At 41.1% G+C, this 23,893-nt stretch overlaps 1 protein-coding gene across 2 annotated transcripts in view; it reads right to left on the bottom strand.

Annotated features, from left to right (window-relative positions):
* Positions 1-23,893, bottom strand: part of dnajc6 (DnaJ (Hsp40) homolog, subfamily C, member 6) — a 104,700-nt gene that overhangs the window by 18,075 nt on the left and 62,732 nt on the right. Inside the window, exons 8-13 of one of the 2 annotated variants that reach the window (XM_078219367.1) lie at positions 21,386-21,503; positions 18,352-18,431; positions 12,758-12,948; positions 11,087-11,185; positions 9,998-10,420; positions 4,133-4,309 (exon numbers count right to left, since the gene is read on the bottom strand). In XM_078219367.1, coding sequence (XP_078075493.1) covers positions 4,133-4,309; positions 9,998-10,420; positions 11,087-11,185; positions 12,758-12,948; positions 18,352-18,431; positions 21,386-21,503 — 1,088 coding nt within the window. The remainder of the gene's footprint in view (positions 1-4,132; positions 4,310-9,997; positions 10,421-11,086; positions 11,186-12,757; positions 12,949-18,351; positions 18,432-21,385; positions 21,504-23,893) is intronic. The other variant, XM_078219368.1, reaches the window with a different exon arrangement.

Here is a 23,893-nt window from a genome sequence, read left to right as displayed (position 1 = left end):
GGTTAGATCGAGATGAAAGTTCTCCCTTCTCTGCGCAATTGGTCTTAAATTCCATCTTGTGAAAAGCACTGTATGTTTCCATTTCTCAGAGTAACCAATTTTTGAGTGCGATTGTCGATATTTTATGTTTTGAATTATGGTCATTGATGTGCTGTCGGCAGCTGCCTAAATGGAACCATTTCAGATACCCAAAGTCATCAAATTCTTGCAGAGTGAAGAGACTTTCAGGTTATCGTGCAAACATATCCTCAAACTGGAAAGAAGCCAGTGGAAATGTAATAAATTTCTCCATACTTTCCCACGCCCACCCCACAAAATATATAAATGCTTTTTGGGGATCCGGAAATAAAAACCTGATATTAATAACTGACCACAAAACTGTTAGATTATTGTTAAAAAAAATCTGATGTACCAATTGCTTTAAGAGGGGGAAAACCTACTGTCCTTACTCAGGTTAGCCTGCGTCTGATTCCAATCCCACACCAGCATAGTTGACTTGTAAGTGGTAAGTGCCCAGAAGTGCCCATCTGAAGCCACTCCATTGCAACAAACTGCTGAGCATTTTGATCGCACTAACTGCAGCAGTTCAAGGCATCAGCCCATCACCACCTTCTCAGGGTAACTTGGGATGGGCAATGCCACCATTATCAGCACTATCCAAATCCAGATAATTTTTCAAACCACGCCCCCTCTCATGCTCCTTTCAACCTTGGTGGTGTCCTGTATTCCCTCAATTCAGTTTTCCAATGTTTCATTTTTAAATAGCTCCCAAGTTCAACCTGCAAAGATAGAGTCAAAAGAAAAAATATCACCCTTGATGCCTCTGAGAATGGGATGGGGCGGGGGGGGGGGGGATGGACGAAAGAGGAAATGAAAATAGAAAATGCTTCCATTCAAATTCCTCACAGTTACACTAAAGTTGTCACCTCACACGCTGAACTTGTGACAAGAGCAAAAGTGACGGCCCTTTACCACAGAAAAAGAATTGAAAGTAATGTCAAGTGAATCCAATTTGTTCTTATGTGCTTTCCAAACTTTACCTGGGTGTTATAATGTGAGCTGACTGCTGAGAACAGATCAGTCAAAAACACTTGTGAACACAAACATAATTATTGCTTTTTCATTTTTACCTGAGGGAGTTGTTTTGTTTGCCCAGGTTGCCGAACCTTCAGGTAGATTTGAGGATCCCAAGCCCCAACCTCCCATTAGATCTGACTGAACAGACACAGTTGGAGTACAAGGCAGACCAGGGGAAACTCTACCTAAGTAAAGTTAACATTTTACAGTGCATCACAATGTTTTCACAGAAGGTTTTAAAAGAATTCCAAAGTACTAATGCAACATACTCCTGTGGGAGTCACTTGAAATTCTGTAAAAAGGATTTCAAATGTATGCACTGCTGGGGTATCATCCATTTACCAATATGTATGAACATACAAAATAGGAGCAGAAGTAGGCCACAATATAAAGGGAAAGACTCTTAGTACTGTAGAGGATCAGAAGGACCTTGTGGTCCGAGTCCATAGGACTCGGAAATCGGCCCCGCAGGTGGAAGAGGTGGTTAAGAAGGCGTATGGTGTGCTGGCCTTTATCAATCAAGGGATTGAGTTTAGGAGTCCGGGGATAATGATGCAGCTATATAAGACCCTCGCCAGACCCCACTTGGAGTACTGTGCTCAGTTCTGGTCGCCTCATTACAGGAAGGATGTGGAAAAGATTGAAAGGGTGCAGAGGAGATTTACAAGGATGTTGCCTAGATTGAGTGGCATGCCTTATGAGGATAGGCTGAGGGAGCTCGGTCTTTTCTCCTTGGAGAGACGTAGGATGAGAGGAGACCTAATAGAGGTATACAAGATGTTGAGAGGCATAGATCGGCTGGAATCTCAGAGGCTTTTTCCCAGGGTGGAAATGGCTGTTACGAGAGGACACAGGTTTAAGGTGCTGGGGGGTAGGTACAAGGGAAATGTTAGGGGAAAGTTTTTCACACAGAGGGTGGTGGGCGAGTGGAATTGGCTGCCGTCAGTGGTGGTGGAGGCAAACTCAGTAGGGTCTTTTAAGAGACTCCTGGATGAATACATGGGACTTAATAGGATGGAGGGTTATAGGTAGGCCTAAAAGGTAGGGATATGTTCGGCACAACTTGTGGGGCCGAAGGGCCTGTTTTGTGCTATAGTTTTTCTATGTTTCTATTCAGCCCATCAAGCCTGTTCCACCATTCAAGAAAATCATGGCTGGTCCGTTTGTGTTGAGTTCCACATTCCCCAACTATCCCGATAATCTTGGATTCTCTTGCCGAACAAAAATTTATCTACTTCCGCCTTAAAAATATCCAGTAAACCCTGCTTCCTTCTGAGGCAGAGTTCCAAGTCACATAACACTCAGAAAAAAATTCTCCTCATCTGGGTCCCATTAGGACACCGCTAATTTTAAAACAATGGTACTGAAAAGGTTAGGGCAAGTGTAAAACATATCCTCCTCATTTCCTTCCAAGAAAATTATACCTCCAGATGTGTTTCCGTGATATCAAGAGGTCATACTATATCCTGAGAATCTTATAGCTTATAGAGAGGGATAAACTTTTTAGCCAAAAAGAAAAAACACATACAGGAAATGTGAAATAAAGCAGCAATTGCTGCAAAATGCACAGCAGATTGATCACTGTCTGAACAATGCCACCTTTGTTAGCACTATCCATCAAGTTCTGGCCAGGAAGATTGACCTTTCTGGCCAGTCATTAACTGAGGTCATTAAGTGACTGATTAAGGACCACCAAAAGGTTGCCAGCAGTAGGTGGGCCTGCACGGCAGGTACAACTCTGCGGAGAGCCACTTTCCTGGAGTGTTCCATGATCAAAGTTATTCGGTACTGATTTTGGAAGGGGGTGGGGTGTGGTCGAGGGTGCTAAGGGCCATCTCTGTCCTTTGCTGCAATCCCCCCGAACGCCTCTCCCTTCAACTCCCAAAACCCATTCCCCCCTATTACTTATCTGTGTTACTGTTGGGACTCCATTGCCTGTAATTCTGGCAGCAGCCACAGCACAGCAGTGGCACTGCTGATCACAAGAGATAGGCAAGACTTTTGCCCCAGGGTCTTGATTCTAGGATTAAGTCTTGAACTGGCCTCAGCACCGCCTGACTGCCGTGTGGTTTGGCAGGCCTTCCCGAAAATAGACAGCAGGCACCTCCCACTGGCTCTCCAGTCGGCAGGTGAGATCCTAGATGCCTCAATAAGATTCTGGCCTATATTTCTGTGCAACAATTGATACACCAAAATACCATAGTTGAGTGTTCTCAATCCTGCCCATTAGGATTATCTAGGTAACTAAACAATTTATTATTCTCAGTTACAAAAATAAATTTTCAAATTAATTTATACACAGTTTCTGAACTCTAATCAGGTTGATAAAATTATACAGGGAATCTAGACAAAACCAGAAATATTTTCAGTTCCACTATTCCAACCTCCCATGAGTATTGGAGCCCAAAGGTTCAATGAGACTCATTTAGTGAGTGCGTCAGTCAGTCTAGAATAGATCCCAAATTCAAACAGTAGTCTGTGCTTCAAACTGCAGCTGTGGCAATGATACGGCACCATAATTTTCATCAGCATCCCCAAGTTTGGCAGAGAGAGAGAGAATATGCTTGGGTTCCTGATTTTGATTGCAATCCAGCAATTCCTCCTGGATGGAGGCTGCAAGACAATGAATGGAACTGGCGTCAGCTGAACAGCCTGCCATCATTCACTATCAGTGTTCACACTGGTGTACAGTGCTGGAGGACAGCATACACTTGCAGAACACTACCCCCATTGTAACAGAGGCTGGGGTGGCTGGAGGGAAGATTTTTTAACGAAACAAAAAATACTATTTTCATAAAACAATAGCCTATTGCAAGATATGTATCATAATTCAATTTTATAACACTATTAATTTTATCAAAGAGTTCTATTACATATTGTTGGCAGATTGGTTGTGCTATAATCTTGCAATGCATAAGCAGCACCCAGGTAACTACTCTCACTTAATCAACTGTAATCAAGCTAACAATACCTAAACACTATTGAAGCAGAAATAGTCACAATAAACTCCAAGTACAGGCAGTATTTACTTAAAAGCCATGCAGCAAATTCTTACCCATGTTGAACGGATCACCAGCAGTGCTTTGCGGAGTAGGAGATGGTGTCCTGGCTGTTTGCAGGAAGGGATCAGCCTGTCCAACTGGAGAACCTGCATCACTCCGGCTAAGGAAAACTCCGAGTAAATCCTGATTGTGTTGCTTGGCCTGGGAATCAAATGGATCAAATGCAATTCCTAAAGATTAAAAAGACACAAAATGGTTAGTAGGACAATATAACTTTTCAGGAACACTAATTATTTTTTTAAAAATATTACATGATTACATTGTTTAGCAGTTAACATCTAGGCATTCACATGGCAATGTTTTCTGAATTCATTTTCAATATCAATTCACTAAAGTCCAAACTTTTCTATAGTACGGACATTTAAGAATATTCAGAATGAACAAATTTTAACTCTTTGGCTGTTCGGATACTTCCCGCTCCCAGCGCTGATGAATTTTAAAAAGTTTTCAGCTCTTAGAAGACAACGTTGAAAAATCAAACTAGTTGTATTAAAGCTACTCAATTGTCAAGAATTGCCTTGTTACAGTTACACGAAACCAAAACTTTAAACAAATAATTTAAATCATTTTAATACAAATAGTCACTTCGTAGTCCAGAAGGCGTTTTGTCAAAGCTTTTAGTCTTGCACTCATCAGGGCAATCTCAAGAATATCAATGTAAGGGAAAGCAACAAATTTATACTGTATGAGAAGAGTGCTGCTTGGTGACCATCAGTCACTACCAACTGGTGCATTTCCCATGCCATCCCCTCGACCAATCGGCACTCACTTTTCATACAGTGTAACGTTTTATTTCCCTCAACATTGGTATTCCTGCAAAGTGTCCTGATTGGGTGCAAGACAAAAAGCTTTGACAAAAATATTTTTTTTTCAGCAATACTCAATTTTTGATACTGTCCATTCTGTCCCTGTATTGCTCTTCTCCCTTCCCCCCCCCTCCCCGCCCCCCTAAAACACTCCATTCTGTCCCTGTATTGCTCTTCTCCCTTCCCCCCCCCCCCCCGCCCCCCTAAAACACTCCATTCTGTCCCTGTATTGCTCTTCTCCCCCCCCCCTCCCCGCCCCCCTAAAACACTCCATTCTGTCCCTGTATTGCTCTTCTCCCTTCCCCCCCCCCCTCCCCGCCCCCCTAAAACACTCCATTCTGTCCCTGTATTGCTCTTCTCCACCCCCCCCACCCCCCTAAAACACTCCATTCTGTCCCTGTATTGCTCTTCTCCCCCCCCCCCTCTAAAACACTCCATTCTGTCCCTGTATTGCTCTTCTCCCCCCCCCCCTCTAAAACACTCCATTCTGTCCCTGTATTGCTCTTCTCCCCCCCCCCCCCCCCTCTAAAACACTCCATTCTGCCCAAGTTAACTGACCTCTTCTATTTTTGTTCCATTATTCATTTGTGGTACAAGCAGCTTTCAAAAGACTGCCATTAACAATTGGTTTCAAAGGTCACTTTTCCAACCAACCATATGGCAAAGGGCGAAAGATTAACATGGTTGTGTTCTCAACCAGATGAAACTCTGATATCTTTATGATGTGCAAACAGGAAGGATCTGCTGACCTACAAAATGCTTACAGTAGCTTCCAGAAGATGATCAAACAGCAACATTCAACTGCACCAAGCCAAGGTTGTAAGCTTGCATCCTTTACATATACCGATGTGAGTTGCAGGTCTATTAGCTTCTAATGCCTTCACCCGTAATATGGTTGGCGCCATTGTTAAGTCTTGTGCACTTCTGGTTAACCTTATTCAGGAAATTAACTGCCACATAATAGTTTAAACTACCGATAAAATTACTGCAGATGCTGGAATCTGAAACCAAAAGAGAGAATGCTGGAAAATCTCAACAGGTCTGGCAGCATCTGTAAGGAGAGAAAAGAGCTGATGTTTCGAGTCCAGACGACCCTTTGTCAAAGCTTTAACAAAGTGGCCAAAATCTTCCATCCTCGTTCACAGCTGGGATTTTCCGGTGCCGCTGCAAGTTAATGGAACACCAAACTTTCCATTCACTTGCAAGTGGATAAGCTGGATAAGCCCGCACAGAGGGCTAGATTTTCCACACACCCCCGCTTCTTGTGGTGTGTTTTGCATGGCAGAGTTGGCCTATCATTGGCTGGCAGTGGGATCTTCTGGTCCCGCTACTGTCGATAGGATTTCCCGTCATTCACACCCTCCACCATGAGGGAACCCATGGTCGGGGCTCATTGTCAGTGCAACCGGAAGATCCCGTCAGCGGACACAACCAGAAAATTACAGCCAATGAATGATACAAACTACAACATTGGTACCTACCCATTAAGGTGGAAAATTGCCCAGTAATGTCCAATCCACAAAAAACAGGACAAATCCAACCCAGCCGATTACCACATCACCAGTCTATTTTCAATCAACAAGTGACGGGAGGGGTCATTGACAAAGCTATCAAATGGCACACAGATACTCAATTTGTGTTCCATCAGGTCAATCAGCTCCTAGCCTCATTATAGCCGTGGTTCCAAACAAGGACAAAGGAGCTGAACTCCTCAGCTGAGGCTGAGGGTGATTGCCTTTGCCTTCAAGGTAGCATTTGATCGAGTGTGACATCAAGGAGCCCTCGCAAAATTGAAGTCTATGGGAAACAGGGAAAAAAACTCTACTGGGGTTGGAGACGTACTTAGCACAAAGAAAGATTGTCATCTCAATCCAAGGATATTATATGGCAGGAGTTCCTATGCCAAGCCATCTTCAACTGCTTCATCAATGACCTCCCTCCATCGTGAGTCAGAAGTGGGGAGGTTCACTGACGACTGCATGATGTTTAGTATCATCCATGAATCCTCAGATACTGAAGCAGTCCATGTCCATTTGCAGCAAGACTTGGACAACATTCAGGTATGGGTTAAGTGGCAAGTAATATTCGTGCACAGAACACCCAGGCAATCACCATCACTAACAAGAGAGAATCTAACATTTATCCATGACAGTTAATGATGTTACTGTTATAGTTCAGGTCAGAAACTCCAAAGTGTTTTATGGAACCTGTCTGGACTATAAGTTTGCATCTTGAATTTGGCTAGGATAAGCATAATATGTTTCACTTCAGGTATGATTCAAATGACCCACTAGGGAGCTTTTATCAAAAAAAGTTGAATTAAAAATATAGTTAACATGTATGGAAAGAAAATTAGCAATAACTTCTTTCAATTGCAAACAAAAACAAAACAACCACAATAATGTATAGCCCTTAACAAATATATCTAAGATGTTCCAATCAAACCAAAACCTTCCATAGACGACAAAATCCTTTAAACAAGTTCAACACAGCAAAGTCTACATGATACTGGAATTGAGTCCTTTGGTTGGAGAATTGAAAACTCTCAGTCTTGTAAGTTCTAGTGGTCCTCTTGATACACCCAGAACAGTTTGAAGTCAGAACAGCTTCCCAGAACCCCAGGTAGACTCTGGTCAAGCCACCAACAGCAGATTTTTTATTCCAGTGAGGCTTTCAACTATCCTGTCGAATTTCCAAAACTAGGGAGAGAGAGAGAGAGACACTTCTTTTCAGCTTGATGGCCCTGCTAAAACCTCAAACTGCAGCCAAACAGAAAAACATTAAACTCCTTAGGAAGGGAAAAAAAAACTTGTCCAGAACCCAGAATTTTTTCTTCTAACAATGCAGGGCCATAGAACCAATTCCAGAGTAAACATAAACAACCCCCATTTAAACCACTTTAAGGAGCAATAAAAATGACTCCTCGTAGACATCCCGGCAACGATGATATCAACTAAGGCTGTGAGCTCTTAAAGGTACACTAACTTCACAGTTACCATTGCTGAATCCTCCACTATCAACATCCTGGAGCTTACCATTGACCAGAAACTGAAATACAAAAAAAAACATTGAATCCGGTGGCTACAAGATCAGCTCAGAGACTGGGAATTCAGTGGCAAGTAACAAACCTCCAAACTCCCCAAAGCCTGTCCACCATCTAAGAAGCACAGATGAGGAGTGTAATGGAATACACTCTACTTGTTTGGATAAGTGCAGCTCCAACAACACTCACAAAGCTCAACATCATCCAGGACAAAGCAGCCTGCTTGATTGGTACCCCTTTCACCAACTTTCCTCTCAACCACCAGCAGGCAGTGACAGCACTGTCCCAGTACAAGATGCATTATACCAACTCACCAAGGCTCCTTCGACAACACTTTCCAAACCATGACCTCCACAATTTAGAAGAAAAAGGGCAGTGGATGTATGGGAAAAGTATGACATGGAAGTTCCTCTCCAAACTACACACCATTCTGACTTGGAACTACATTATCCTTCCTTCACTGCCTTCCTAACAGCATGATGGGTGTACCTGCACCTGACGAACTGCGGTAGTTCAAGAAGGCCACTCACCACCACTTTCTCAAGGACAATTAGGGATGGGCAACAAATGCTGGCCTGGCCAGAAACATTCAATCCCATGAAAAGAATAAAATAAAAACCATCAAGTAACAAGTACACTGGAGTGAAACAAAATTTCATTTCACTAAGTAGAATTTTCTGCACCCTAGAAAAACAGAAAATTCTACACAAAGTACATCTAATGTCTATGGTAAAAATAGTTTGATTATGATCCATTTTAATTGATAACTTATTTGTATTCGCTGATTAACCTACTGAGTTACAAATGAGCTTTTGAAACCATCAGACAGATGGGTACTGGACCAAGACCCTTACAGGTGATTCTATCATATGAGAAGAATCTCATCTCTACCAGAACTTTAAACATTTTCTGACAATGACATTCACAGAAGAAACAAGTTACATACCAGAAATAGAGTGTGCCTAATCACTATCAATCAGCAGAGATAAAGAATTTAGAGAGACTTAAGGGATGAAAAGCCACCAAATTCTCAGGACGTTATGTGCTACATCTCAGGTTTCTAAAAGAGGCAGTTTCAAAGATAATGGATGCACTGATCATGATTTTCCAACATTCCCGAGATTCTAGAATGGTCTTTGTGGATTGGTAGTTAGCGCGGAGGTAATTCACCAGCATGTTGCCTGGGCTGGAGCATTTCAGCTATGAAAAGAGGCTGATTAGGCTGGGGTTTTTGTTCTCCTTAGAGCAGAGAAAACTGAGGGGGGGGGGGGGGTGGGATCTGATTGATTATCAGGGACATAGATAGGATAGGGGGGTCAATAACCAGGTGGCATAGATTTAAGGTGAGGAGGGCATTTGAGGAAAATCTTTTTCACCCAGAGTGGTGGGAATCTAGAACTCGCTGCCTGAAAGGGTGGTAGAGGCAGAAACCATCACAACATTTAAGTAGTATTTAGATGAGCACTTGAAATGCCATAGCATACAAAGCTAGGGATCAAGTGCTGGAAAATGGGATTAAGATAGATGGGCCAAAGGGCTTCTTTCTGTGCTGTAAAACTTTGTCTCTCTATGGCTCCGTTGATATTTTTCTGTAGACTACAGCTGTGTTCCTCAGTATCAACTGCCGTATCTCACAGTGCTCGTCAAAGACCTGGATTCTCATGATGCCTGGACTGACATTCTTCTCTCACCAACATCACTTGATGAAGGAGCAGCGCTCTGAAAGCTCGTGCTACCAAATAAACCTGGTGTTGAGAGACTACTTACTGAACACCATCTAAAACAGATTAACGTGACATTCACCGCTCTGCTGTTTGTGGGCCCTTGCGATCAATAGTTACCAATGAAACTAAAGAATTAATTATAAGCCATTTCAGCATCTTTCCAAGTTATGAAAACGAACATCACTCTTTCTACTCGGTCTGAAATTAAGTCAGAACTGAAATTGCTCAGTTAACACGAGGCTTATTTTCAAAGTTTGCAAGGCTCAGTTTTTATAGCTACAATACCTTCACTAATCTTCGGTGATGATGATAGAGAGGGAGAGCCTGCAGACCTGCGAGGGGTGGAATGTGTGGAGCCTGGAGCACCGCTACTCCCCTGTGTTGACGGGATGGAAGAGTTGCTACCAAACAAGTCATTGAGTAGGTCAGAGTTAGTTGGTGGAGGTTTGGCTTGAACAGCATTAGGAAAGGTCTTGCTTGTAGCACCTCCATTGAAGTCAAGAAGATCCACACTTTCAGGTGCTGTAGATCGAGAAAGTGCCTGCTTCTTGCCACTTTTCGGGGTCCCGTGCTGTTTTTCCATGCTAGCAGTACTGTGCTGACTTGAGAGGGACAGAAGTTCATCATCTGATGGCTCACTATCCTCATTCACGAGGGCTGTTCGATCTTCTGATGGTCGACTAGCACCATTCTTGTCACCTTTTGTTTCTAGAAAAATATGTTGAAAAAGTTACAATTTAAATTAAAATCCTCATTGGGTAGTTACAGTATATCTTGCTAAAAAGGAATTGCCATTTGAATTTTTTAAAAATGGAGTGGAAAAAACTCTTCCCCCAATAAATATGGACAAAACTTTGCAGAGTTAGAGCTTCCAGTCAAGCCTATGATTTTTTTAAAAATAAAAGACTTATTTTTGTCACATTACCGCAATTGGTGTGAAAACCAAATGGGATGAGATTGCGGTCTAGAAATGGTTTCACACTCTTATTAATATAGCCCGCAACCAGGTCTTTGACTCAAATCCCACATGACACTTGTTTTACATTGTACAAAATTGCTTAGAAGTCACGCAAAAGTTGGGATAATTTTAACTCCTGATGATATAAAACAACAGCACACTGCCCAAGTTTTCTTTCCACTGAAGTCAATGGGAGTGAAAATTTAAGATGTGAAATTTGTTATTGTCCATTTTATGCCATTACGAAAAGAAAAATTAAGATAACACCCAATGCAACTAGTTTATTAATTCCTAAAGCTATTTGTAGCTCTCTGCCAAAGTTAATTCACAGTTTTAAACTACAGAAAATAGTTTTTAGGATATATTATAAAACGTAGCCTGAAGTGTCAGATAAATGTGCAGCAGTGCTTAGGTACCTTGCCAGGCCAGGGATGGAAAAAATGTACTTTGTCCTGCACTCTTTATATTATCTGAAGCGGTTTCCACTTCAACAACAGTATCTAAAGCAGCTTTACCTGCAACAAGAAAAGTCACATTACTGGAGAATTGATGCGTCACTGCTTTATTTTCCATTTCAATTCTCAGCAAAGAGTAACTTTTTAGCCTCACCAAAGTAACATAAAGGAGCATCTGACGCATGGTGAACAATGTAGGGTTTCAATTATCTGGACAAGATCAGATACAACTGCAGTTCCCACTATCCATAGACATTTTTTAATGACACCAAAAATTATTACATGGCAATACTTCTCAGTGTAATTCTATTTTCGTAAAATCATTAACCTAACAAGAACAGGCGTGCACATCAGAAAATGGAGTGTAGAAGTGATAGCTGCAGAACTGTAGCACAGTGGTTAACACTGCTGCCTCACAGCACCAAGGACCCAGGTGCGATTCCAGCCTTGGTTGGGCGACTATCCATGTGCTGCTTACATGCTCTCCCAGTGTCTTCATGGGTTTCCTCCAGGTGCTCCGGTTTCCTCCCACAGTCCAAAGATCTGCAGGTTTGGTGGATTAGTCATGGTAAATGCGCAGAGTTATGGAGAAAGGGTGGTGGGGAAGGCCCGAGTGGAACGCTTTTTCATAGAGTCAGTGCAGACTCGATGGGTCAGGTGGCCTCTTTCTGCACTGTAAGGATTCTACGGATCTATGCATCCGAATTCTCAAAAGCACTTCAACATGCAAAGTTCTGCACCACTATTACCAAGGGGAGAAATTGTGATATTTGTAAGCTAAAATTCAATTAAAAAAAGAGGGCCTTGCTCTTGCATGTAGGTTTCTCTTTTTAAAGTCAGCCAACTCAAGTGATGTGTTTTGACTATTTGTTGGGTAAATCCAAAAATATGGATTCTAATATAAAAATATTAGACAATAGAATATCTAAATAATTTCAACAAAAACCAGGAGTGAGATTTTCTGGCCATGCACGCCCCAAGGCTGGAAATTCCCATCCGACCTTAACGGAACTTTAAATGGTCCACCAAATTTTCTGTCTCACTAGCTACAATTCCGTGGAGGGCGGGACAGGAAATTCCAGCCCAGATCTCACCCCGCAGATAACTTAGCTACTGATTATGAATTCAGATTATGCAAAAACTTTAAAATATTTAAAACTTTCCATCATGAAAGTAATTTTACAATCATTTACTCACTATTTTTGAAGTTCCAATCTAAAAGTGGTTAACAAAATTAATATTTTTGGGCTGGAGGAAGAAACATGCCCTTTGTTTTCTTCTGTAATTAATTTCCCTTTCAAATCTCCATGAGTAATGCACACAGCACAACTGAATGGACAGTCGAACTAGATCACTGAACAACACCACTCGCACAGTAATAAGGCTGGATGGTAACAGTCGTGTAGTATATTGCAGTTGCAAACTCACTCCCCACCTTTACATGCTGATAAATACTGCAGCAGCAAAGAACTGTCCATGTCTCATAATCAACATTAGATCCAATATTTTAAAGGGTATAATTCTGAAAGCAGGTTTCTGTATTAACAGCAGGGGAATGAGTAAAAGCTAATCCACATGTTAAATACACTCACCATAGATAGTGCTGATTCACAATGACAAAAATAGTAATACCTGTTGATAATGTTTCTTGATGTTCTTGGTGACTTGAGAAGAGGATGTTGGGAGTAAGATCTTTGGTGTTTAAATGTTCCCAGGGAGGAGTCAGATCAAATCGTTTATCAGCGGATTCAACCTCTACTTCCAGTATCACATGAAACAAAGGAGGATATTTCTCTGGAGAATCACAGGCATCTAATTCGGGTCTAAGGGTGAGATAGAAGCATGTTTTAGTGACTCAGAAATTTCTTACCAACTTTTCCTTATAGTCTTTAAATTGCCGTCAAATCTGGGCTTTCTCCCAAAAAAGAACAGGTATTCACAAATTCAAAAGTCCTTTTTTCAAACATTTATTTCAAGAGGTATGGACAGCGCTGGCTAGGCCAGCATTTATTGCCTATACCCAATTGCCCTTGAAAAAGTAGTGGCGAGTCACCTTCTTGAACCACTGCAGTCCACGTGCCAATAGGAAGGGAATTCCAGGATTTTTACCCAACGATAATAAAGGAACAGTGCCATAGTTCCAAATCAGGATGCTATGTGGTTTGTCTGGGAACACGTGCAATTGATGGGGTTCCCATGCATCTACTGCCCTTGTCTGAAGTCATAGAAGTTGTAGGTTTGGAAGCTGAAGAATGTATGTTATATTTATTTCTTCCTTCAACAGCCCATTTGAACAATGTTGATTCACAAGCAGAAGAGTTTGAATTTTTATTATTTTACATACAAAAATAATCTAAGTAGAACTTATTTGCATACTAATGCTTGAAACATCACCTAACATATCACAAATATTTTGGATTGATACAGAATGCTGAACTGTAGCTGTAGATAAATAACTTGTATTATAGTCATGGTCACATTGTCATTTGACCTCTCTAATTGGGAAGGTTGACTCATCTGCAGTGATCCTCATTGGGTCTATTTTCATGGTATTTTGTCCAGGAACAGAAGATGTCCCATGATTCTTCAAAAAAAAATGCATCTCCTATAGTATTGCTCACAACAGGTTGAATGTTATATCATGTAACGCACAGCATATTATGCTGTTCCTTCAAAGTCACAAAGTTAAATTAAATTGTTTAGTTATCTGGTCAAATAATTTGGCAAATTGGATTATACTTGTGCTCCACCTTTGAAGTTTATGCAATGTAAGATTCTAATCTTGCATAAATAATCAAATAACCTAATTAAATCATTGCACTGATTAAATAAACACAGAAACTGAGTCAAAGATCAACCAATTAACTGTGTAATCTGTATACTGGCATTGAAACCTGGCTTTATGCAGTGAAACTACTTTGTTCCATGATTAATTTACTTTTGTGAGTATGCTTTTGCCATCCATCCCTGACAAATGGGTTGAAAATAAAGTATGAAATAGATATTTTAATGCCTCGCATCACTGAAGCTTATATCATGGATAGACTATTCCACTTCCATGTGCATCTACAGCTGAAATTGACAATTAGTCCTTCTTACTCAGGGAATTTCACTCAGTGATTACTTGTCCTGCTCGGTTTTCTCTGTTGATCTCGGAGTCAGGTAGTAACGACGGGATAATTTGTTCATGTACTAGGTTGCTGCTTCTAATTTGATGATCCTCATCCCTCACTTGCTTCACTGTTCCAATAAATACTGCATAAGCAGCATGCGGTTCCTAACAAATATGATCTTGGAAACTCATGCCCTTATTGTATACTATTGCCCTTATTGCATTTGTAGTGTAATTTTTAAAAGATACTTTGTCATAGATTTCTGTTTTCTTTTACCAAATCATTGGATGTTTCTTCTCACTTAATAGCTCAACATCTCAATTATTAGTGATTTTTTTGCAGGTTGAGGTATAGGAGTCACATGTGAATATTTATGCAGTATAAGTCTTTGGGTACACAACAGTCAAATCTTCCAATGTCCTGCTGAGGTAGCTTGAGGCATGCGCACATACAGAGCCATGCGTTAATTTTAAAGAGACAGCACAGTACACAGCAAAGAGAATTTAGAAAGAATATCAGTCAGGTGGTGGCCTAGATGGGTCATCTACTTGGCACTTTGTCTTCTCTTCTGCACTCTCATTCTAGGCTCCATCACAGGAACGGGATGTTCATGGAACTCCCCTTCCCATTAGTTATACACACTTATCCATCATTCAAAATTGGATATGCCAGGACTATAGAGTATTGATCTGATCCATTGATTTGGGATCATTTGGCTGACTACACAGCTGTTTCTGCTGATCTGCATGTAGTCATCCTGTGCTGTAGCTTCAATAAGTTGGCACCTCATTTTTGGTACATCAGATACTACTCCTAACATGTCTTCCACACTTTAACTCAATTTCAGAAATAATGTGATGATAATGGCCGAGTGTGGGATATGCAAGGTCATGAGGTCACAAGAGTGATCTAATGCAATTCTGCTGCCATTGCTGGCCCAAAGCACCTCATAGATACCCAGCTTTGATCTGCTAGATCTGTTCTGAATCTATCCCATTTAGCATGATAGTAGTACCACACAACACAATGGAAGGCATCCTCAGTGTTAAGGTGGGACATATTCACAGGGTTGGTGGTCACTCCTTGTCCTACGCAGGTGCATATGATAAGTAGGTTAGTAAAGACAAGGTCAAATACTCTCTTGCTGATTCTGTGGTAAGCCCAACCTGGCAGATATCTCCATTTTCACTCAGCCAGCTCAGTTGGTGGTAGCGCTACCAAACCACTATTGGTTATGGAAATAGCCCTCACCCAGACTACATTATGTGCCATGCTACCCTTGGTGCCTCTTCCGAGAATTGTTCAGTGGTATTGATTCATCAGTTGAGGGAGAGTGGTAAGTGACAATCAGTAAACAGTTACTTTGCCCAAAGTTGCCATGAAACTTTACGGGCACCAATCTTGAGGATTCCAGGGATCACTCTTTCCTGACTGGGTAGGTCTGTCCTCCCAGTGGTACAAGACATATCCAAGGATGGTGATGGAGAAGTCTGGAATGTTGGTTGATAGGTATGATTTTGAGAGTATGCCTATGACAGTCTATTGACTAGTTTGAAACACAGATTTAATTTTGACCTAAGTTGTGAAAAATTCAGAAGCTGCTACTAGGCTGAGTGCACCCTTGTTTGTCTGTGTCTAACGTCTGGCTCAATGCAGACAGGTCTGTCTCATTTTATTCTTATTGTAATTTTTTGTAGTGGTTTGATACAACTATGTGGCAATTTTAGAGAGCAGTTAAATGTCAACCACACTGCTATGGGCCTGACGTCACATATGGACCAGACCAGATAAGGAGAGCAGGTTTCATTTCCTAAAAGACGTCAGTGAACTAGTTGTGTTTTATCACGATAACCTTCATACTCACCATTACTGGTATTGGCACAGTCCTGACTTATTTAATTAACTAAATTCACAAACTGCTGTAATGAGATTTGGACTCGTATATACCAGATTATTAAATCAAGTCTCTGGATTACTAGCCCACTAATATAACCACTATAATTACCAGAAAGAGGCTGAAGCAGATCTTTTTAAGCAGAGACCAAACTCATCAATCCTGCTGCTTACAATTTTACTTTACAACCCATCATGTAGGTATCTTTTCACTTCGATATTTGACGACAAATAACTTTAAAACAAGCCCAAATAAACATTCCACTGCTGGGCTGAAGTGCTTTGGAGTCCAGTTATTATAATTGAAAAGCAGAATATCGTGAATGCTGGAAATCGGAAATGAAAACGTAAAATGCTGAAAACGCTTAGCGGGTCAGGTAACATCTGTGGAGAAATTTTATCAGAACTGGAAAAAGTTAGTGATGTAATAGGACTGGAGGAAAAGAAAGGTGGGTAATAGGGTGGAAGACAGCAGACTTTGTCATCCAGAAACTAAAGGATTGGTGAGGGGCAAGAACAAAAGAATGAACAAACGCACAAAAAGATGTGTGCTACTATCCAAAAGCAAAAACCCAAAACACAAAACAAGGGGAAAGACCTCTGATGAAGGGTCATCCAGACTTGAAACGTTAACTCTATTCTCACTCCACAGATGCTATCAGAGTTGCTGAGATCGCCAGCATTTTCTGTTTTTGTTGTGTGGAAGAGTTGTTGAGTCTGGAAGATTGTAAAGTACCTAATCAAAAGGTGTGGTGCGGTTTCTCAAGCTGCCTTTGGGTTTCACTGGAACAGTGCAGCAGGCCAAGGACAGGGATGTCAGCATGAGAGCCAAATGGGGAATTTAAATGACAGGAGGTTTAAATGACAGAGGTTTTCCAATCTGCATTTAATCTCCCTAATGTAGAGGAAACTGCATTGTGAGCAATGAATACAGTATACTAAATCAATGCAAATCACTACTTCAGCTGGGGCCTTGGATTGTGAGTGGAGAGGATATAAAAAGGGCAGGTATTACTCTCTTGTGCTTGCATGGAAAGGTACCAAAAGGGAAGGTTCAGGGCATTGGAGGTGATTGAGGATTGGACCAGAGTACCACAGATGGAACGGTCTCTTTGGAATGCTGAAAGGAGCAGTTAAGTGTTGTTTGGTGTGGCATCATGTAGGAGGCAGTACAAATGACTTGCTGTATTTTGAAGCTGGTGGGATGAATGGAGAGGACAAGGGGAATTCTATTGTGGTGTAGAGAAGGGCAAGGGGTGAGAGCAGAAGTGCAGGAAATGTGGCAGACATGGTTAAGGGCCAAGAAGAAAAAATGGCATGGCAGAAAATTCTTTCAGTTAATAACTGCAAATTCATTAAAAAAATTAATGGGTCTCTCTCGAGTTCACTATATTACTAAGAATTTATACAAAAATTGTTTGGGACATTGACACAAGTCCATTACTTCTGCTTTGCAAAATATCTAGAAAATAGGGATAGGTATGGGCATTTGTTACAAAAATAAAGGTTGGTATCTCTATGCTCACAATATTCCAGTTCCTTTATTCAATAAATGGAAAATTAGAAGTTGGCGAACACAGAAGTGTGAAACTCTGTCCAAGTTATCCACAGCTCCATCTGCAATATGTACACGTATTACCCAATACTTGGCAAGATGCTACTTATGAAACAACGGAGAAATTTCATAATTCATCTCAGTGGAAAACTTTACAGACAGCAATTCAGCCAGTAACATTTCTAATAAAAAATGAAAAATTCTGGAAAGGAACAGGTCAGTCAGCTAGCATTTTAAAAGAATAAAAGTTTGAATTTTTTTGGCACGATTCACTATATTGCACTATTGAAGAGTTTCTTCCCAAAGAGAAACTTATCTTTCTCTTTTCAGATGCTAATTGAACAGCTGTGCATTGCCACATTTTGAAGCTATTCTTGGTTTTAAACTGTAATAGGCGAATATCTGTGATTAAAACGGGAAGTGATGAAAAACTCCATAGTTCCAAATTGACTGACTCTACGAAAGAAATTGACAAATTTAACTCAGCAAATCTAGAATTTCAAACACAAATTCCAAAATGCACAGACTGCAGCAAGTATTGGAAGTATTAAAATCTCACAGTCAACAAATATTGCCCTTGGAGCACAAATTCTTTTCTGTGGAAACAAAACATCTATAGACGTATTTTCAATGGATAAAATCACATGAAGCAAGTTATTACTCACTTTGTAAACTTTAATACAGAAGTTCCAGGAGCAATGAATCCAGTATGGACTTGGATCTGGAATATTTGTGTGTTTGTTAACTAAAGTGGATAGGGAAAAAAAGAATCTCAAGTTCTAATAGGAGAAAAGGCAAAGCTCAAGCTATAGTGTGTACAGACCAAGAATTCCTGATGCAAAATTATGAATACAGTTTTTTGCACTAACATGATAAGTACCAATCAGTTTCAACCACGTTGTCATTTTTACAGACAGGCTATGGTTTGCAATTATATAGATTGCAGTGTCAGATTGGAGATCTTGAAGCCACAGAATTCTACTAAGATTATTTCCTTCAGTCTACAGTCAGTTACTTGGAAGATTGAGGCTAAGCATCAGATTGGGCAAAACAGATAATGAAAATAAGGGTGCAAAAGGTTTTCATGAAAGAATACGCTATCAGCAAAAAGACAGAGGATGGGAGAGTGATTGGAAACGGCAGAGATGCACTATATTTGGCAAAGAGGTTGCGCTGAGGTGACCAACATTTCTAAGGAATGGACAAAGTGGATCAAAGCAAATTGTTCACTGGGGCGAAGAGTTCAAGTAACAAAAGGAGCATTATTTTCTTTTAAGAACAAGTAACGAGAACACCTTCACCCAGAGTTAATGGAGTTACGGAATACATTTCACAAGGCGGCTGTTGAAGCGGACAGTATAAATCTGTTCAAAAACTTATCAGAAGGATTTGCTGGAGAGAAAGAGAGAGATTGAGAATGGAATGAGCTACAAGATAAATAGGAGAACTTGTTCTGCCTGGTAGTCTTTCTTGCCATTTTATTTTTAGATTTTTGATGTCTTTATCCCCAGTAATCCTTTCCTTCTACTCTCCTATTTTCCTGTTCAATTCCCCCATTGCTGATCTAATCTTCATTCCCTTGTGATGAAGGGATATTTGAGTATATCCGTGCTTCACTGGTTAAACTATCCGTGACCAAATTTTGTCGGACTACATCAAACCCAACTGGGGCTTTCTTCTACCAAAACCACCTTCTCTGGAATGATCCTGGAGAGCGAAGGTAATCCTCAGCTTTGTTTCTCCTCTACCGATTGTCTTCCACCCTCCCCTTCAACAAATGTGAGGATCTCATGGATTTCTTCATCATTGAGATGGAGACCATGGCCGAAATTCTCCCCAAAAAATTTTAAGTGCCGAATTTGCGTGAAAACTGGAGTAATTCACATTGGTATTTACAGTGAGAGTTCAGAGAAGAATCTCCCACATTCTGTGCACTGCAGAGGTCACCAACGTGTATAATCATTTTTTAAAAAAATCAGTGGCTGGGGCCTGTTCCCACCGGCGAGGCCAGCAGCGTAGCGCTGAGCGGGCCACTGCGCATTGCACCGATCTGTCAACGCCAAGATTGGCGCATGCCACGGGCCCAAGCTGGCACTGCCAAGGTGACAGCCCCCCGCTGCCCAGCCCTCTGAGGGCCTTGAACGCCCCCCTTTACTCCAGCGGGGTTGAGCTGCTAGTTCTCCGTTGATGGGGAGCTAGTGTAATCCCCACTGGCAGTGGCGGAGATGCTAGCGGACACGGAGACTTCAGTCCTGGGTCTGCTAATGATATTTAAAATATATGGAAATACCTACTTAAATGGTCTTGTCGCCTCTCTTCCCATTTCCGGTGGAGAGCTGACGCCACTGGAAATCCAGCGCTGGGAGACGCTATCGGGGCGGGAATGCATGTGCGAATCCCATGCATCAGTGACCGTGAGATTCTCCCGGCCCGCTGCAGTAGATGGGAGAATTCCCCCCACTATTTGTTCAGTGTCAGCTGTGATATAACTGTCACCTCTGAATCAATGTCCTGGGTTCAACTTCCATTCCAGGACTTGAGCACAGAAATAAAGGCTGTTGGAGGTGTTGTACTTTGGATGAGATGTTCAACCAAGGCCCCATCTAAAACATCTAAATGTTCCATAAACTTCCCTTAATCAAAATTACAAAAACAGATTATCTGATCTGGGGCAGCATGGTGGCACTGTGGTTAGCACTGCTGCCTCACAGTACCAGGCACCCAGATTCGATTTCGGCCTTGGGTGAGTGTGTGTGGAGTTTGCACATTCTCCCCGTGTTTGTGTGGGTTTCCTCTTGGTCCTCTGTTTCCTCCCACAGTCCAAAAATGTGCAGGTTAGGTGAATTGGCCATGCTAAATTGTGTCCTAAAACATGTAGGTTCAGGGGATTTAGAGGGGTGAATACATGGGGGTTTGGGCACGGATGAGATGCTCTGTTGTGAGACAATGCAGACTTGATGGGCTGAATGGGCTCTTTCTGCATTGTAGGGATTCTATGGATCACTTTTGGTGGGAGTTTTCCTGTGCACAAATTGGTTGCCACATTTCAACAAAGATTATATTTCAACAGATCCTCATTGGCTGTAAAGTGCAGCAAGGTGACTGGTGGTTTTGAAAGGTGCTACATAAATGCAGGCCTTCTTCCTTTCTTCTTTGTTTGTTCAACTACTAATTCTCAACCCGCTACACATGGCCCAAACCAAACCTCCCCCATCTCCTCCCCACATCCTCAGGTTCGATTTACCCACACCCGAGTCCACATCTTTCGAGCTTTTCTCCCGTCTATTCCTCTGCTCCTTGCAAATACATCTTGCTCAGAAGATCTATGTCCTACTCCTTTGACCCCATTACCACCAAAAGGCTAACAACCCAGCTTCCCTTTCTGATTGTCATGTTATCTGATATTTCAAATTGCTCCTTTTGTTTGGGTACTGTCCCCTACCAATAGAGGTTATGGAATATCAATGGGAACTCCAAATAATTTTCAATGCTTCTAACCTTGGGGATGGAGAAAGCATGAGCTTCTCCATTATTTCAGTGACGGCAAAGTCTCTTATGCATTCCAGAACAACACTCATTTTATACTAGAGGCTTCAACTTCAGAAGCTAGAAAATGACAACTTTGTGCTTTCCTTTTGTGTGGCTTATAGAATTCACATAATACTATTCAAGTTAATATTTGATACAACATGGACCAACCTTTGCTTGAAGTCTTCCGCCAATTGTCGATCGCATATGAAAGGCACCAACAACGACATCACCATGGGCACTAACACCCAAAGAAGCAAATATTTTCCCCTCTTGAATTCTGTGTTCTCTTTGGGATTGAAGAAATTTAAAACCTGTAAACTCTCGAAATTAAAGGCTTTGAAGAGGAAAAAAAATCAAGACTTATTTGGCCTTATTTTATACACAGCTCTCATGAGGAGGAGGAAAACAGACTGCTTGACAACAATATGCAATCTATACATTTAAGGTATTATGAATCTGAGGTGCAGCATTAGGAACAGATGCATAGTAATTTTCAGAGGATTCAAAATATTGGGATGTAATGACCAGGAGCATGTATTAGACGACTCTCCCTTCTCTATTCAATCTCCTAATAAAAATCCCCAAATCATCTATTTCTAATTGCTTTCAATTAGATGGGCAATAAATGCTGGCCCAATGGTGCCCCTTTAAATGAATATAAATAATTAGTGTATGCCCATTATATCAATGTTGTAGGAAACTCAAAATTAAACAAAAATCACAACTGTAATTTTGAAACTTAACAAAATTTACTTCATACTCACTTCGTTGTCTCTGAACTTAGCTCAAAAATAATCAAATATTTCAATTACATTTAACACCAGTTATATTAGAAGATATACTATATTGTGCAAGTTTAATGTATGAAAACATTTAGGAAAATACTTTAAAAATCAAGCCTAAGGTCGCATGTGTATTCTACTTCAAATGTTTGCTTCTTTAAAAATGTTTCTTTTACCATCCAATTCACTCTCACTCCTGAAGGTGCTAACCAATACTTTGACATAGTACCAGAGGCCAGAGTCAGGGACTGTTCTCAGAGTGGAAGGCGGCTAATGTGGCCTATTTTTCAAGAGCGGAATAAGGCTAAACTAGGTAACTCGAGTATCTTCCCTACCTATGATCCCAAGGGGATCATTAGGGATACATCAGATGTCCACATGGATAGAGAACACAATAGCAAGGGCAACAGACAAAGCCTCCAGAAAAGGCGGCTGTGTCTTGCCAATCTGAATAAATTTTCCAATAATTAGTTTAATGAACGAGGGCAATTCTGCAGGCATTGTCCACTTGGACATTCAGGCCTTTGATTCAGGCTCAAGCGTAGATTTCACCACAAGACTAAATCATGTGGATTTAGTAGCAAGGTACTGAAATGGATTAAGATTTGGCTGGATGCCAACAAGCAGAAAATGTTTGTAGACAAATTATTGTTCAGACCTTTGATGTTTATTATTTAAAATCAATGAACTACATGTAAATGCTCCGGGAATGATCTGCTAATTTGTGGACTACCTGACAGTTAGAAACCTATCAGTTGCTTGATTATTACAAACACATCGGGATTAGGGTTAGGGGTATTAAGCCAGTGTTTGGTAAATTATATTTAACTTATGGGCAGATCGAATGCAAAATATGCATACACCCTAGGAGGAGAAGAATTAAAACCAGTTGTTAAGGGAAGGATGTTACAATCTTCATGTTCTTGAGAGAAATTTGAACTTGCAGCTATTAGCTGAAAGTATGACATGTGAAGATTCCATATTTTAAAAGAACTTTTACTGCAACAATGAGTAAAGACAAAACACTGAATTAATTAAACATCGAATATTGCTGAAGAAACATATTTTGTCAAAGCTTTTTGCCTTGCAATCATCAGGACAATCACAAGAATACCAAGGTCAGGGGAAAGGCAACCTCCCTTCTACGCTGTTCGTGATGGGCAAAGAACCTGTGCTTGCAAAACTCAAAACACAGTGTCTAACATTGGATGTGATTCCATGATTGGACAACATTTGTTAAATAATCTTCAGTGTGCTGACACTGACAACCAATTTAAGAACATCATTCAGGCTCGCAGAGTAGTGCATTTGCTGTACCAGAAGCTGCATAGAACCATAGAATCCTTACAGTGCAGAAGGAGGCCATTCGGCCCACTGAGTCTGCAACAACTTTCCAACAGAGCATCTTACCCAGGCCCAGCATCTGCCCTATCTCTGTACCCCATGCAATTACCACGGCCAATCCTAACCTGTACATCTTTGGACTGTGGGAGGAAACCCACACAGACATGGGGAGAACGTGCAAATTCTACACAGTCACCAAGGCCGGAATCGAACCCGGATCCCTGGCATTGTGAGGCAGCAGTGCTAACCACTGTGCCACTCAGCTGCCCTTGACATTAATACATATATTAACACACAGGGCTGTGCTCTTTGCAGACAGAAAGAACATGTACACACATTGCACCTGTTTCTGCTAAACAAAATAAGTGCTAGTGGGCAGCACCTTCTTCTCGTACAGTATAATTTGTTTCCCCGACATTGATATTCTGGAGATTGTCCTGATGAGTGCAAGATGAAAAGCTTTGATAAAAGGCATTTTTCAGCAATACTCTATACTACCAAATGACTCTAATTGTTAACTTTTTGTAGGTAACACACCCTTTAAACAAAG

This window comes from Mustelus asterias, chromosome 8 (genome assembly GCF_964213995.1).
Source record: "Mustelus asterias chromosome 8, sMusAst1.hap1.1, whole genome shotgun sequence".
In the NCBI taxonomy this organism is placed as follows: domain Eukaryota; kingdom Metazoa; phylum Chordata; class Chondrichthyes; order Carcharhiniformes; family Triakidae; genus Mustelus; species Mustelus asterias.
The sequence above is the reverse complement of the archived record's forward strand: the minus strand, read 5'-3'. Positions and strand labels throughout refer to the sequence as shown.